This window comes from Bos indicus, chromosome 14 (genome assembly GCF_029378745.1).
Source record: "Bos indicus isolate NIAB-ARS_2022 breed Sahiwal x Tharparkar chromosome 14, NIAB-ARS_B.indTharparkar_mat_pri_1.0, whole genome shotgun sequence".
Classification (NCBI taxonomy): Eukaryota; Metazoa; Chordata; class Mammalia; order Artiodactyla; family Bovidae; genus Bos; species Bos indicus.
In genome coordinates this window covers 26,306,007-26,321,621 of record NC_091773.1, presented here as the reverse complement: position 1 = coordinate 26,321,621, position 15,615 = coordinate 26,306,007, and the positions used below count along the sequence as shown (strand labels likewise).

The following is a 15,615-nucleotide window of genomic DNA, read 5'->3' as shown; positions in this document are numbered from 1 at the left end:
TGCGCTGGAAATTTTCCTGGTACTTCAATTAACTATCTTCTAGTTTTGTGGAAAGGGGATCTCTGATTATGTTTTGTTTGGTCTTAATGAGGCAAAGCCATAAAGAGTCCACCTGCCAATGCAGGAGATGCTGGTTCAAACCCTGGGTTGGGAAGATACTCTGGAGAAGGAAATGGTAACCTACTCCAGTATTCTTGCCTGGAAAATCCCATGGACAGAGGAGCCTGGTGGGCTATAGCCCATGGAGTCGCAAAGAATCAGACACAGCTGAGCAATGAAACAACAAGAGAAAGCACCTCCACGAGAAGAGAGTTTCTCATAAATCCCAGACCAGAGCTTTGTTTCTAAAGCTTGGGTTCCTTGTGGACTGTGAGGGAAGACTCTGTTTTGCTCCTTAACTACCATCCCGTCTCCAGTCATTATTTAAGATCCAGATGGTAGGATGAAAGCCAGGTGGCAGAGATTCTCTTGCTGTTTTCGTTCTCTGTTATTTTACCGCTCACATGAAGGTCATAGCAATCTTCTGTTATCCTTTTTAGCTTGGGTTGGTGAAAGTGCCGGCATTTCCCTTAATTTTTCTTTTCTTTCTTTCTCTTCCTTTCTTCTTTTTTCCATACTCTGCAGCTTGGAGTATCTTAGTTCCCTGACCAGGGATTGAGCCCACTCTTGGCAGTGAAAGTGTGGAGTTCTAACCACTGAACTGCTAGGAAGTTCCCTCTTTCTTTCTATAATAGATTGTATTTTTTTTAGAACAGTTTTAGATTTACAGGAAAATTGTGAAAATAGTACAGAAAATTCTATAAAATTGGGCTTCCCAGGTGGCGCTAGTAGTAAAAGAGTGCCCATGCAGGAGACAGAAGAGATGCGGGTTCAGTACTTGGGTTGGAAAGATCCCCTGGCGAAAGAAATGACAGCCCACTCCAATATTCTTGCCTGGGACATCCCATGGACAGAGGAGTCTGGTGGGCTACAGTCCATGGGGTTGCAAAGAGTTGGGCACATGACTGAGCGACAGAAAGTTCATATCTAACTCAGATCCAGTTTCCCATGTTTTTAACATCTTGGTATGGCACATTGGTCATAATTTGTTGTCCAGTCTTGATATGCTAAGTCCTTGTTTTATTGTTTCCTTCGTTTTCACCTAAAGTCCCTTTTCTGTTACAAGACCTCATCTGTAGCACCACATTACATTTACATTCTCCTGTTTCCCTGGATTCCTCTTGGCTCTGACATTTTCTCAGGCTATTTTTTTGTTTTTGATGACCTTGACAGTTTTGAGACATACTGGTCAGATATTTTGTAGAATATCCCTCTGTTAAGATTTGTCCGATGTTTTCTTCATGGTTACACTGGGGTTATGGGTTACTGGGAGGAAGAACATAGAGATAAAATGTCGTATTCATCATTCATGTCCAGGGTGCCTGTGTCAGCATATCTGATGACTTCTCATGTTGGTCTACTCACCTGGCCCAGGTGGCATTGGCCATGTTTCTCCACTGTCAGGTATCCTGTACCATACTCTTTGAAATAAAATCACCATGAGCAGCACACACTCAAGGAGTGGGGACCCTCCATTTTTTAAACACAAAAACATGTGAAGTAGTTTTGGAAGAACGGGTGTGAGTGATGGGATGTTACTGAATTAGGAGGAGTGCCAAAGGAACAGAAAGGAAAACAGAAGAACTGAAAGCAGCCAACTTCAAAACATGCATTTTTAGTTTGTTTCAGAAAAAAATACTCCTTACTGTTACCATAAGAAGTAAGAAAATCATTTATTTGAACTTTGTAATTTGTGAAATCAAGATAGATTTCAACCTTGGCCTTTTTTTCTTGTTGATTTTAATGATGGCAAACAGTTCTTATCTGTTCCACTGTACACTTATCTGTACCACTGGGACGCCAAAGATACTGTTGCAGCCAGAAATGGAAAGATTAAGTTGGTCTGTCTTTCCTTATTAATTGAAGAGTTATAGAACATTGCTTTCTTAAAGGCAGTGCCTTGACAGTTACATTTACTGGGCAGTCCAAGTTCAGTGCAAAGAAACAGAGGAAAACAATAGAATAAGAAAGACTAGAGATCTCTTCAAGAAAATTAGAGATACCAAGGGAGCATTTCATGCAAAGATGAATACAATAAAGGATAGAAACAGTATGGACCTAACAGAAGCAGAATATATTAAGAAGAGGTAGCAAGAATACACAGAATAACTGTACAAAAAAGATCTTAATGACCCAGTAACCACAACTGTGTGATCACTCACCTAGAGCCAGACATCTTGGAGTGCAAAGTCAAGTGGGCCTTAGGAAGCATCACTATGAACAAAACTAGTGGAGGTGATGGAATTCCAGCTGAGTTATTTCAAATCCTAGAAGATGATGCTGTGAAAGTGCTTCACTCAATATGCCAACAAATTTGAAAAACTCAGCAGTGGCCACAGGACTGGAAAAGGTGTTTAAATTCCAATCCCAAAGAAAAGCAGTGCCAAAGAATGTTCAAACTACCACACAGTTGCACTCATTTCATATGCTAGCAAAGTAATGTTCAAAATTCTTCAAGCTAGGCTTCAATAGTATGTGAGCTGAGAACTTCCAGATGTTCAAGCTGGATTTAGAAAAGGATTTAGAAGCAGAGATCAAATTGCCAACATCCATTGGATCATAGAAAAAGCAAGACAATTCCAGAAAAAACATCTGCTTCATTGACTACGCTAAAGCCTTTGACTACATGGATCACAACAAACTGGAAAATTCTTAAAGTGATGGGAATACCAGACCATCTCACCTGCCTCCTGAGAAACTCAGATGCAGGTCAAGAAGCAACAGTTAGAACTGGACGTGGATCAACAGGCTGGTTCCAAATAGGAAAAGGAGTACGTCAAGGTTGTATATTGTCACCCTACTTATTTACCTTCTATGCAGAGTACATCATGCGAAATGCCAGGCTGGATGAAGCACATGCTGGAATCAAGATTGCCGGGAGAAATATCAATAACCTCAGATATGCAGAGGACACCACCCTTGTGGCAGAAAGCGAAGAAAAACTAAAGAGCCTCCTGATGAAGGTGAAAGAGGAGAGTGAAAAAGCTGGCTTAAAACTCAGCATTCAGAAAACTAAGATCATGGCATCTGGTTCCATCACTTCATGGCAAATAGATAAGGAAACAGTGGAAACAGTGACAGACTTTATTTTCTTGGGCTCCAAAATCACTGCAGATGGTGACTGCAGCCATGAAATTAAAAGACGCTTACTCCTTGGAAGGAAAGTTATGACCAACCTAGACAGCATATTCAAAAGCAGAGACGTTACTTTGCCAACAAAGGTCCGTCTAGTCAAGGCTTTGGTTTTTCCAGTGGTCATGTATGGATGTGAGAGTTGGACCATAAAGAAGACTGAGTGCCGAAGAATTGATGCTTTTGAACTGTGGTGTTGGAAAAGACTCTTGAGAATCCCTTGGACTGTGAAGAGATCCAACCAGTCCATCCTAAAGGAGATCAGTCCTGAGTGTTCATTGAAAGGACTGATGCTGAAGCTGAAGCTGCTATACTTTGGCCTGCTGTGTAGAGCTGACTCATTAGGAAAAACCCTGATTCTGGGGAAGATTGAGGGTGGGAGGAGAAGGGGACAACAGAGGATGAGTTGGTTGGATGGCATCACAGACTCGATGGAGAGTTTGAGCAAGCTCTGGGAGATGGTGAAGGACAGGGAAGCCTGGCGTGCTGCAGTCCATGGTGTTGTAGAGTCAGACACGACTGAGCGACTGAACAACAGCCAAGTTCATGAGAGCTTTTCATAGCCTGACCTGTCCTAGGTTCTTGTTTTTGTTGTTCAGTCACCAAATTGTGTCTGACTCTTTTCGACCCCATGGACTGCAACATATCTTTCTCCTCTGTCCTCCATTATCTCCCAGAGTCTGATCAGATTCACGTCCATTGAGTCCATGATGCTATCTAACCATCTCATCCTCTGCCGCTGCCATCTCCTGTTGCCTTCAGTCTTTGCCAACATCAGGGTCTTTTCCAATGAATGGACTCTTCACATCAAGTGGACAAGATATTGGAGCTTCACCTTCAGCATCAGTCCTTCCGATGAATATTCAGGGTTGATTTCCTTTAAGAATGACTGGTTTGATCTTGCAGTCCAAGAACTCTGAAGAGTCTTGTCCTGGGTTATTATTTCCATAAAATCATAGACAGAGGGTCTCATTACTTCCCTCTAGTGGTCAGCTTTATAATTTGAATTCTAGCTGGGAAAACAAGAGAAGCTTCAAATTTAGAGCGATCTTCCTTGATAATTTTCCTTCATATTTTAATATGGACGCTAAAAGGACAAGGTGTCTGAATTTTAGTGTGTCTTTTTGGATGAATTCTTAAATGAGGCAGTGTTTTCAGGAGGTAAGTAATTATAACTTGATTAAAATGTAAAGCGATGATTAGTATTCTCGGCAGAAGGTTTGCCTAACTACTGTTATACTGAGAACCTCAGCGGCCATTTGATTTTAACCAGGGAGTTGAATTTGGCTTCTTTTAAGTGTTTTATCAGCCCTGTAGAAGCAAGTGCGTATTCTAGATAAACCTGGAAACCACAGAGCTCTATAGGGCTAAGAGTGAGAGAGTCCTCTAGAGTATTGTTTGACATTCCTTCACAGATAAAATTTTATCTGCAGTGCAGGAAATGCCCTTTTTTAAAAAAGAGCTCCACATTGGCATTCATTACTTTACCATGCTTTAAAAAATGATGCAGTGCTTTTCATAGGATGCTATCTCTACATATTCTTAGAAAGTTGAACTAATTTACAGAATGTGAGACTGGCTTTGTGTCATTCTTGATGGAGATGGTGGGTGACACAGTCCTGGAGTGTATAGGTACTAATCCTTTCAATGAGTTCTTTGTGATCAGACCTGGAGTTTCATTTCAGGAAGAGCCAGAGGGGATGTCTCTAAGGAAGGCAACGAAATCAATTTGAAATGTGCAAGTCCCCTCAGATGTGCTCCTGATCAGGACAGAAGCAGAACTTGAGAGGCACTGAGCCCTGCTTCTGTTGAGAAGTAAGAAGGAAGGAATTCACACAGAGAACCAGGATTCAACCAGTCATCTCTTTGTATCTGTCTGTAATGCTGTTGTTGCATACCATACCATATGGATAGGGTCAAGGAGAAGTTGATATATCTTTGTTTTCCTAAACAGAAGTGCCTTTAGTAACGAGGTTGCCTCTCTGTCATTGCTCATCCAGCTCCACCTGATCCACTGGAACTCCACCTTGTTTGGCAGTATCGATGAGGCTGTGGGGAAGCCCCATGGAATCGCTATCATCGCTTTGTTTGTCCAGGTAAACGGTCTCCTGTTAAGATTACTACATTGTTCAGAGATGCTTCTTTTCTAATTCATTGTGCAGAAGGTTTTTTGTTCTCTCTCAGTTTTACTACTTAGAAGGGACATTAAGTGCTTATACAGAGAACATTGGTAGTTTAAAAATAGAAAACTTGGGGCTTCCCTGGTAACTCAATGGTAAAGCATTTGCTTCCCAATACAGGAGACATAGGTCAATCCCTGGTCCCAGGAGATCCCATCTGCCTCAGACCATCTAAGCCCGTGGCCACAACTATTGAGGCTATGCTCTAGGGCCTGGGAACAGCAACTTTTGAGCCCGTGTGCGGCAACTACTGAAGCCCGAGGGCCTTATAGCCTGTGCTCTGTAAGAGAAGCCATGCCACGGCAGTGAGAGGCCTGGGGACCACAGCTTGAAGGTAGACCCCACTCAGAGTAACTAGCGAAATCTGTGCAAAGACCCAGCACGGCCAAAAATAAAGAAATAAAATTAAAAAAAAGAAAAAGAAACTGTGGTCTCTGTGGATCAAGTTCAGCCATATTCACTGGTAGAAAATGGTTCAGTGTGTTATCAGAAATTTTTTTCAGAATGGCATTCAGAGTCATTGGAGAAATGAATGAGAAAATGTCTCCTAAAGGCAGAGTTCATTTCATTAATGAAAAAGAGTTTCAGGAAATGTTTTTGGACCCTGCCTCACTGCAAAATCTAAGAAAAGTCCATAGTGTAATCGTGCAGTAGATTCCTTTAGCTATTTGTTATGAGTAATTTTTTTTCTAAGATGATTGGAAGAGCCTTGTAGAAAAACATGGATGAAATAAGACTGACAAAAACCTTGGTGGATAAAGAGTTTAGATATGAACTCTTTGTTGGGCAAAGAACATTATATGCATTGAGTGAAATATACTCCTGGAGGAGGAAATGACAACCCACTCCAGTATCCTTGTCTGGAGAATCCCATGGATAGAGGAGCCTGGTGGGCTACAGTCCATGGGGTCGCAAAGAGTTGGACACAACTGAACATCTAACATACTTAACAGTAAAATGTACAAATTGGACCGTATGCTTTCAAAGGTAAGATTTTAGTTTTTCAGGTGACTCTTTTAAACTTTGTCGTATCGTCTTCTTGATGCAATAAAAGATTTAGAGCTGAAAGAGACCCTGGAGGGGGTTCCCAGGTGGCTCAGTGGTAAAGAATCCTCCTGCCAATGCAGGGCATGAAGGAAGATCCATATTATCTATGTGACGATGCCTTTCTCAGGAAAGAGCAATATCACAGAAACTGAGCACAGATGTTCACGGAGGAAAGAAGGGCTGATCCTGAGTGTCACCGAGGCAGAGAGGAAAGGACCACATCTGGGCCTTGCACTTAGGTCAGAGGCTGGGAAAGCGGAGGGGAGGGTCCAGGCAGTGAGGATGGACTTGGCTTTCAAGAAACTTGACTCAAAGACAGAAGGGGTGATAACTAGCGATGATGTGCCCAGCTAGGTTCAGTTTGTTTCGTTTTGAGATCCAGGGTGGGCCTGTGTTTTTATTCTGAGCAAAAAGAGCTGGTGCAGGACTTCCCTGGTGGTCCAGTGACTGAGACTCTGCACTCCCAGTGCAGGGGGTCCGAGTTTGATCCCAGGTTGGGCAACTAGATGCCGCATGCTGCAGTTGAGAGTTTGCTTCCTGAAAAAAAAAAGATCCCTCATGCCACAGTGAAGATTGAAGATCCTTCCTATCCCAACTAAGACCCAGTGTAGACAAATAAATAATTACATAAAAAAAAAAAAAAAAAAAACTAGTGCAGATATAGTTTGAAAATACTGCAGGAAAGGAGATGATTGATGTAGAAGAGCCCCAGAGGAAGTGGGGGGTGTCAGATGAGAGTTATATGGATGCACTGACCCCGGACAGGAAGGGCCCACCCTTTCTCCAAAACAGAGGGCTAGGAGGAAAGGGTGGGCACCAATGGCAAGCACGTTTAGGTGAAGAAAGACAGGAAATTAGGGGAGTTCATGCCTGATGACCTGTATTATCTCCCAGACACGCACAGCAAAATTATTTATAGAGCAGAGGAAATGTGGGTGTGGGATTGAGTTTTGAAATAGCTCAGGAGGTGAATGACAACAGACTTGACTGTCAGGGTGGGAGACTGACTTGAAATTGAACATCACAGATAGTCTAGGACAGCGGACAGTGGGCTAGTCTCTTCATCCACTGTGAGGTGCAGAGAATTCTAGCAAATTAATTGTGGCATCGATGGGTTGCAGAGCAGTTGATTTAGGAGGGCAGAGGGACTAGAGGATGGAGAGATGTCTTCCAGGGTAGGCAGGAAAGGAAAGAGACAGAGCCAAGAGGGACCCCAGGGCTTGACTCCTTGTGATCAGTGAATAGGAAGAAAGAGAAGAGAGGAGAGGGATGGATGGGTGGGCAGGTACAGTCAGAGGGGATGGTTTGTGGAGTTGTGGGTGTCAGAGTGGAAACAAATCCAGGGCACATTCTCAGGATTGGTTGACAGAGGTGGGATGGAGCTGAGGGACATGGAGTGAGGGGTCAAGAGAGAGGCCAGGGAGGGCATAGGTCACACCCAGGGATGCTGAAGTCCTCTGGGGTGACTGCAGGAGGGAACGACCATTGGTTGTTACCAGTGGATCAGTGAGTAATAGTGGAGCCAGGATAGTATGGGAGGAGGGCAGTCCACTCAGAGGGGGCTGGCCTTGGGCTTGTGAAACAGAAGACCCATCAGAAGGTAACAGCCAGGCACTGGCCAGAGCTCTTAATCTCATCTTTGAGGGAGGCTGCACAGTGTCCACTCATAAGGCTTGGAGTGAAGACCTTGAGCAGATCCAAGGGGTTCACAGAGACCAGGAGGTGTCAGGGAGCTTGTCAAAGATGTGGCATCGTGCCATTCCAGAGGGTGTGGTGGGAAGTGAGGGGATTAGCTGTAGAAGTTGAAAAATTCAGGGCTTTGCAGGGCTGAGGTTCTCGGAGAGGAAACTGACCGGAGGGCTGGCATTCTGTGCAGTGGTGAGAAGTGGTGAAGGGCAGAGGTCAGAAGTTACCTAGTAGCGGGTGGACTCTTGGCCCCAGGTTGCGTTGTCACCCACACTGTTGTAAGATTTTAGGGACTGGGCTGTGCAGAGCATCATCTATATTTTCTTTTTGGTGGCTGTAACCTCTTCAGGCAGGACTTTGACAAAGAATGGAAGGAACGAGATGGAGCGATAGCTGGAATTGGCTGCAAAATATAGTTATGTCCACAAAGTATAGAACCTTGATGGATAGAAAGAGGCAGTAATAGTTATTAAATGCTGTATTTGATGCTGTGTGGCATTCTGAGTAAGAGTGATCTGGGTAATAATCACTGAGTTTCGATGCACCGTGCCCTATTCTAAGGTTTTTGTTTGACTGAGTCTTTTTTTCAACTCCGTCACTTTAATCCTCCCTGCTGTATAGAGAAGAAAGCTGAAGGACAGAGAGGTTAGGTAAACTTGCTCAAGAGTGAAAAGTGAGTCAAGGTCGGAACCCAGCATCCAATGCAAGTGACCTTGTTCCTGGGCCACTAAACTGTGTGGCCTCACAGTGTTCAGACGTGGGCTGTTCAGAGAATTATGCTCTGATCAGAGATGCGTGAAGTGACGACAAAGCCCACCTGTGGGTGTAAGCATCCAAATACTACATTTTGCTTAAACCAGTACAACAGAAAGTGGAAGTGTTAGTTGCTCAGTCATGTCTGACTCCTTGCAACCCCATGGACTGTAGCCTGCCAGGCGTCTCTGTCCATGGAATTTTCCAGGCAAGAATACTGGAGTGGGTAGGCATTTCCTTCTCTAGGTGATCTTCCTGATCTAGGGATTGAACCTGGGTCTCCCACAATGCAGGCAGATTCTTTACTGTCTGAGCCACCAATACAGCAAAGGAGTCTGTTTTTCCCTGAAAGTGGGGTGCAGGCGTCTGCCTACAGGTCCACACTTTGACACCAAGGAGTACATTTTGCCTAAGATACACACACACACACACACACACACACACAGAGTAACTTAAGAGAATTCATTTTCTATTTCTAGAGCCTATCTCAGGAATTGCAAACACTTGGAAAATATAATCTTGATTATTTGGAACTCAGTGGCCTGTGTTAGGTTGTATGAGTTTCCTGTCGCACCTCTTTCCTTTGATCCCCTTTGACCTAGTGTTTTTCCAAGTTGGTTCACAATGGAGAGAAGCCGGGCGAGTGAACATGGTGACAGCTCTTGTAGGTCCTTGTGGATCATTCTCCAAAAATTTATGTGCAAAAGAAAAAGCAAACCATAACAGGGATTGTTTATCTGACATAAGTGGTCTCTGTTGTGACTGCCTTCCATTAGCATGGACAGAAACTGTTGAAACTTGACTGAAAAGTAGAAATGAGATTACACTTATAATTTTTAAAGTTAGAGTCAAGAATACCTCACATCATATTCTTTTTAAAATCTCAAATTCCTTGGGACATTTTATGCACTGAAAATATGTAATGATATATAATGCTTTAAAATAGAAAGCTACAAACAGCATATTCTTATTTATTTAAGAATAAATAGGTGATTACAGAGTTATGTCCAATGATAAGAAATAAGTGTCTCAATTTCAGTGACTTTAGCATATGAAATCACATACTTATTTTTTGGAGTTAATAAAAAATTTTCAACATGAATACAGTCATTATAATAATGATCTAGAAATGCTAAAAGTAAAAATAGAAGGCTTTGGGCATGTGTGAATAGTTCTAATTTAGAAATATCCTCAAAACTTTTATGTTACAGTGTTATGTGATTATATATATATATAAACATAAATATGTTAATAAATATATAAATATAAATGTGTAGGACAGTGGGTAAAATCTATACCTAGCAAGGTAAATTTAGAATAGATTCTTGGAAATGCCCAGGAACATATCTAATACTTTCTTGTACTTTAATTGCCTTTAGTAGATGTTGACCTATTTATTAAGAAGTAAGTCTTGTATTCCCAAGAAGGACTTTCAGGTGAACTTGAACTTCACTTCAGTTGGTTATTTTACTTACGTATTTAAATGCTTAGTAGCTATGGTTTATACTTTATACATTGCAGATCGGAAAAGAGCACGTGGGCCTGAAGGCTGTGACTGAAATCCTCCAGGATATTCAGTATAAGGTAAGTCATTCTCTAAAAGAAAATAAAAATACTGGTTAGGTAAGAGCCTTCCATGTCTATCCTCAGGCTTGGAGATTCCCTAAAAGGACTCAGACAAGCCGTTAGTCTCCTGGTTGTGGTTTATTCCAGTGGAGGAATACAGATCAAAAAAAGTCAGCACAGTGAAAAGGTGGGTGGGGCGCAGTCCTGGAGAAACCAGGTACAAGCTCTCAGACGTGCCCTCCCAGTCGAGGTGCCTGGGGGCACAGCTGATTCTCCCAGCAGTGATGGCACAGCACTTGTGAAGCACTGCTAGTCAGGGAAGTTTACCCAAGCCTTGGTGTCCAGGGATTTTATTGGGGGTCAGTTACGCCTGGGCAGTGCCTCAGGGACTGACCTCAGCTATGCTGACTCCAGCCCTCCGGCCCCCACCCTGAGCAAAACCAGGCTTCCACCATAAATTACTTTGTTGGGATAAACTTATCTGGTCCAACTGGTACAGCCTGCCCAAGGCCTCAGGCACACAGAGCCACTCTTATCAGGAGGCTTATTCCAAGGACTCAGAGACGATCTCCCAGGAGGCAGCCAAGGGCTAGGCTTGAAGACAGGACTTTTGGGGGGAATTGTTTAGGATTTGAGCAACCCAGGCCTCCTGTGTACATCTTTCTGCCCTCTGGATATAGGGAGGTAGTATAAATGAAAGAAATAAAAATTGTGGCGACCACACTTCAGAGTATTTATGTGAAAAGAGAAGCAACACAAGCTCACATAAGTCATAAGTGATACCTCCCTGAGAAGGTGACTTAAGGTTGATTTGCCCCAGTGGCTCAGCAGATAAAGAGTCTGCAGTACAGGAGACACAGGAGACCCAGGAGACCCAGGTTCGATCCTGGGTCAGGAAAATCTGGAGAAGGAAATGGCGACCCACTCCGGTATTCTGGAGTCCATGGGGTTGCAAAGAGTCGAACACGACTAAGCAACTGAGCATGTACCTACTGTGCTGCCAAGAAGGTTAGAAACTGAGAGCAGAGTTTCAGGAGGAAAGTCATTTCTAAAGACTCCCTGGGTCAAGGCCCTCATCTCTACTCCAGGAGCAGGAAAGGCAGTGATGAGGGACAGACAGACACTGGACGGACAATTTTAAGTTTCACACCAGGAATTATAGGGAAATTCCTGAGCTGTGGCCATAGCAAAAATAGTTACAGACTCAGAGCAGGAACGTCCTGTTGGAACCAAGCCGTGTCACTCCAGTGAGAAGACAGATTGACACACCCACAAACCTGTGGGATCTGGCATTCAGAAAAGACTTCAGGGCTTTCTCTGGCGGGTTCAGTGATTAAGGATCCATGCTTCCACCGCAAGGGGCATGGGTTTGATCTCTGGTCAGGGAAGTAAGATCCCACATGTACAGTGTGGCCAAAAAGAAAAGACTTCAACCTCGATTTTTAGTGCTTATAAATGTTCTTATTCTAAAATTTTGTGTTAACGTGGGGTACATTTTCTTTTTTTCAGGGGAAATCCAAAACAATACCCTGCTTTAATCCTAACACTTTATTACCAGGTAAGCATTTATTGGGTTGCATAGGGTGAATTTTAACTGTGGCTGTGACTGCATTGTTTTTCTCAGAATATACAACACTGTGTCTTACGAGTTAGTAAGCTTTCTTTATAATTAATGTTCTTTGTAGTTGTTACCAGTTTCAGATTGTTCTAAACTTGGGAGTAAACTTTTTGAGATAATAAACATTTTACCACTGAGCTTCCCTGGTGGCTCAGACAGTAAAGAATCCACCTGCAGTGCAGGAGATGAAGGTTTGATCCTTGAGTCGGAAAGAGCCCCTGGAGAAGGGAATGGCAACCCACTCCAGTATTCTTGCCAGTATTCTGTCCAGCCTGGTGGGCTACAGTCCATGAGGTCGTAAAGAGTTGGACACAATTGAGCACACACACACACACACACACACACACACACACACCTGGTATAGTATATCAAGTGTTTATATATCTAGTTTATATAACCATATTTAAATATGTATAGGAATTCATTGATACAAAATCACTATAAATAATAGAGGATACATCATGTTCTCCATTGATTGTTTTCTTCATATGATTAGTTTTAAAATATATATGTGAGGCTTCAGTTTAAAAATGACATCTTTCTGAGACATGTTATCTGGATGGTTTGTAAGTTTGAAAATGATTGTTGGACTCTTCCAAATTATTTTTCATTAACTCATCTTTCCGTGATTGGTCCATGTGGTGGCACAGATCCCTTGCTGCGTGATTACTGGGTCTATGAAGGCTCTCTCACCATCCCGCCCTGCAGCGAAGGTGTGACCTGGATATTATTCCGATACCCTCTGACAATATCCCAGCTACAGGTGAGAGGAGGGCTTTAACCTTCCAGGACGAAGTTTTGCATTAAAGGGTAAATTTTCTCTCTGTAAAAGGGAAATGTCTGTTTCATGTTCTTGCTCCTTTCGGCTCAATTAGATCAGTCACATCTCTTCAGATAAAGTTAAATGTCTCGAGCCAGTAAAAGCAGTTGAAAGGTTAAGGATGAACAAAACCCAGCTTCCATTTACCATCTGTACTTTAAAAGTCAGTTTTTATAGAGTAAATAGATGTCAGTGAAATACCCAAACTATTCATTAGTCTAGTTACTGTTTCATGTGGGATTTCTCAGGTATTGGAGAGGAGAAAGTTCTTGGAGGTGAGGTGAGAACACTGGTTATTTCTGTAACTCACACTCGGGCTTTGTAATAGCTCTTTCTTGGCTTGTACAGGAAAATTCTGTATGGAGAGAGTGGGGGACCTAGAAAGAATGCCCTGTAAAGTTCTGGATTGTTCTCTAGCCACTTTTGGTCTGCTGTCCCCCACCTTGGGTTCAGCATAGGTGCTCTAGATGCTAATGCAGCGTGTGAGGCACCAAGGTGAATTGTCACTGGGATGTCACTGGTGGGGCAGGATGCATGCTCACTACAATGTGTTTCAACATTGATTTTGACGTTATTAGTATCATAATATTTGATACTAAATGTACCATTTGTTAATGCTAAGAAGACAGCATTATTAATGATCACTCTCAAAGACTTAGGCAATATGCTAAATAAATAAGCTAAATTTCCTTTAGAAATTCTTTACAAACTATTATACCCCTTATATTTTATAACAAGTTCAAGTTTATTCACTATTCAGAAAAGCTTTCTTTTGTTTGTCCTTAAATCTTTAAAACACCTCTTTCAGCTCTGAACAGTTTCTTCTTCTTTCTCTTTTTCTGAGGATTGACTTTAAAAGATACCCATTCAGCATCTTCATTGTTTCATTGTTTTAGAAGCTTTGATCACACCACCTTTGGGCCTTCCTGGTTTTCATATGACAAATCCCAATTCCTTTATCTGGTCAGTCTTTTTTTTTTTCTTATGAGAAACTATTCCTGAGTGCCAACCAGACACAGAGGATCCAGAGATTAAAACACAGTGTTTATTCTTAAAAAGTTCACTGTGGAGTTGAGGAGGCAGATGTTCATACAGGCAACTGTGTTGTGTCATAAGTAAGGCGCTCTGGAAACACACAGGGCAAAAACCCAGCTCAGACTGGAAGGTCCAGGGAATAACTCCTGAAAAATATTAGGAGTGAGTCTGTTAAAGGAGAGGGAAGAAATTAGAAATTTGAGTTGAATGTTAAGAATAGAGGTTTGGACTAAAGAGATATAGATGAAATTTAACAGCAAAGATGGTAGCTGCTGTAACAGATATACTCCAAAACTTCAGTGACTGGGGACTTCCCTGGTGGTCCAGTGGTCAGGACTTTGCATTCCAATGCAGGGAATGTGGGTTCTCTCCCTGGTTGGAGAGCTAAGATCCCCTATGTTTCAGGGCCCAAAAAACCAAAGCATAAAACAGAAGCAATATTGTAATAAATTCAATAAAGATTTTAAAAATGGTCCACATCACAAAAATCTTAAAAATTTTTCAATGACTTATCACAGTAAGAATTTATTTTTTTTTTTACACTCTTAAAATCTAACGGATGTATTTTTTCTTCACAGTCAAGGCTTTTCTCTGTGTAGCCACTCAGGAAATGGGGTTGCAAGACACTCTGCCATCTTTAATACCTCTCTTCTCTTAGGTGTGGGAATATAGTGAGCAGGAGGGGAAAACATGTGGAGGATCTGAAGGGAGACTGCTTTCTAAAGAGTAGACTGAGAAATGGAGAACACCATTTATGCTTCCATTCTATTGGCTGGAACTTAACCCATGGCCACACCTGGTTGTAGGGGAAGCTGAGAAGTGAATTCTAGCTTCATGTCCAGGAAATAGAAATGAATTTGATGATCTGTTCAGCTCAAGTTGAGAAAGACAAGAGAGCCCAGCTGAATGCAAAACCTCAGTGCAGATGGAGGAGACAGGGAGTCAAGGGCTTGCCCATGGGCCTTGGGGACAGCCAGGAGGGAGTGATGTCCTGGGATCCAGGACAGGAGAGAGGATTTCCAAGTTGTGGAGAAGGGAGGTAAACAGTGACAGATGCTACAGAGACTCTAAATAAGATGCGTGCATCTCATGCAGGTAGAAAATACAGTAAGTGCCCTACATACGAAGCTTTAGGTTGTGAACTTTCAAGATGCGAACGAGGTACTGCACTGTAAGGTTAAAAATGTTTTCTTTCTTGTGTTTGTTTATGTATTATTTCTGTGAAAAGTATAGACCTATTATAGAGCAGTACTATGTAGCCAGTTGTATTAGTTGGGTATACCTGGGCTAACTTTGTAGGACTTACAAACAAACTGGACTTCCCAACATGCTCTTGGAACAGAACTCTTTCCTATGTAGGGAACTTACTGTAACTATGCTTTATAAACATATGCCCAGGAGGCCACTGCTTGATTCTCACTCTTCACTCTTTTTTTAAAGTTAATTCCATTTATGTATTTTATTATTTTGTCTGTGATGGGTCTCTGTTGCTATACATAGGCTTTCTCTAGTTGCAGTGCAAGGGTTTCCTATTGCAATGGCATCTTTTGTTGCAGAGCACAGGCTCTAGGGGGCTCGGGTTTCAATAGTTACTGCATGTGGAGAAGAAGCCAGTAGTTCTGGTTCTTGGGCTCTAGAGTTGAGGCACTGTAGTCATGGCTCATGGATTTAGTTGCCTT

General features: G+C 42.4%; 1 protein-coding gene across 4 annotated transcripts in view; it reads left to right on the top strand.

Moving 5' to 3' along the window:
• CA8 (carbonic anhydrase 8) overlaps positions 1–15,615 on the top strand; it is an 82,009-nt gene that overhangs the window by 42,166 nt on the left and 24,228 nt on the right. For all 4 annotated transcript variants that reach the window (XM_019974035.2, XM_019974034.2, XM_070802567.1 and 1 more), the window contains exons 4-7: positions 5,232–5,327; positions 10,419–10,481; positions 11,973–12,021; positions 12,732–12,844. In XM_019974035.2, coding sequence (XP_019829594.1) covers positions 5,232–5,327; positions 10,419–10,481; positions 11,973–12,021; positions 12,732–12,844 — 321 coding nt within the window. The remainder of the gene's footprint in view (positions 1–5,231; positions 5,328–10,418; positions 10,482–11,972; positions 12,022–12,731; positions 12,845–15,615) is intronic.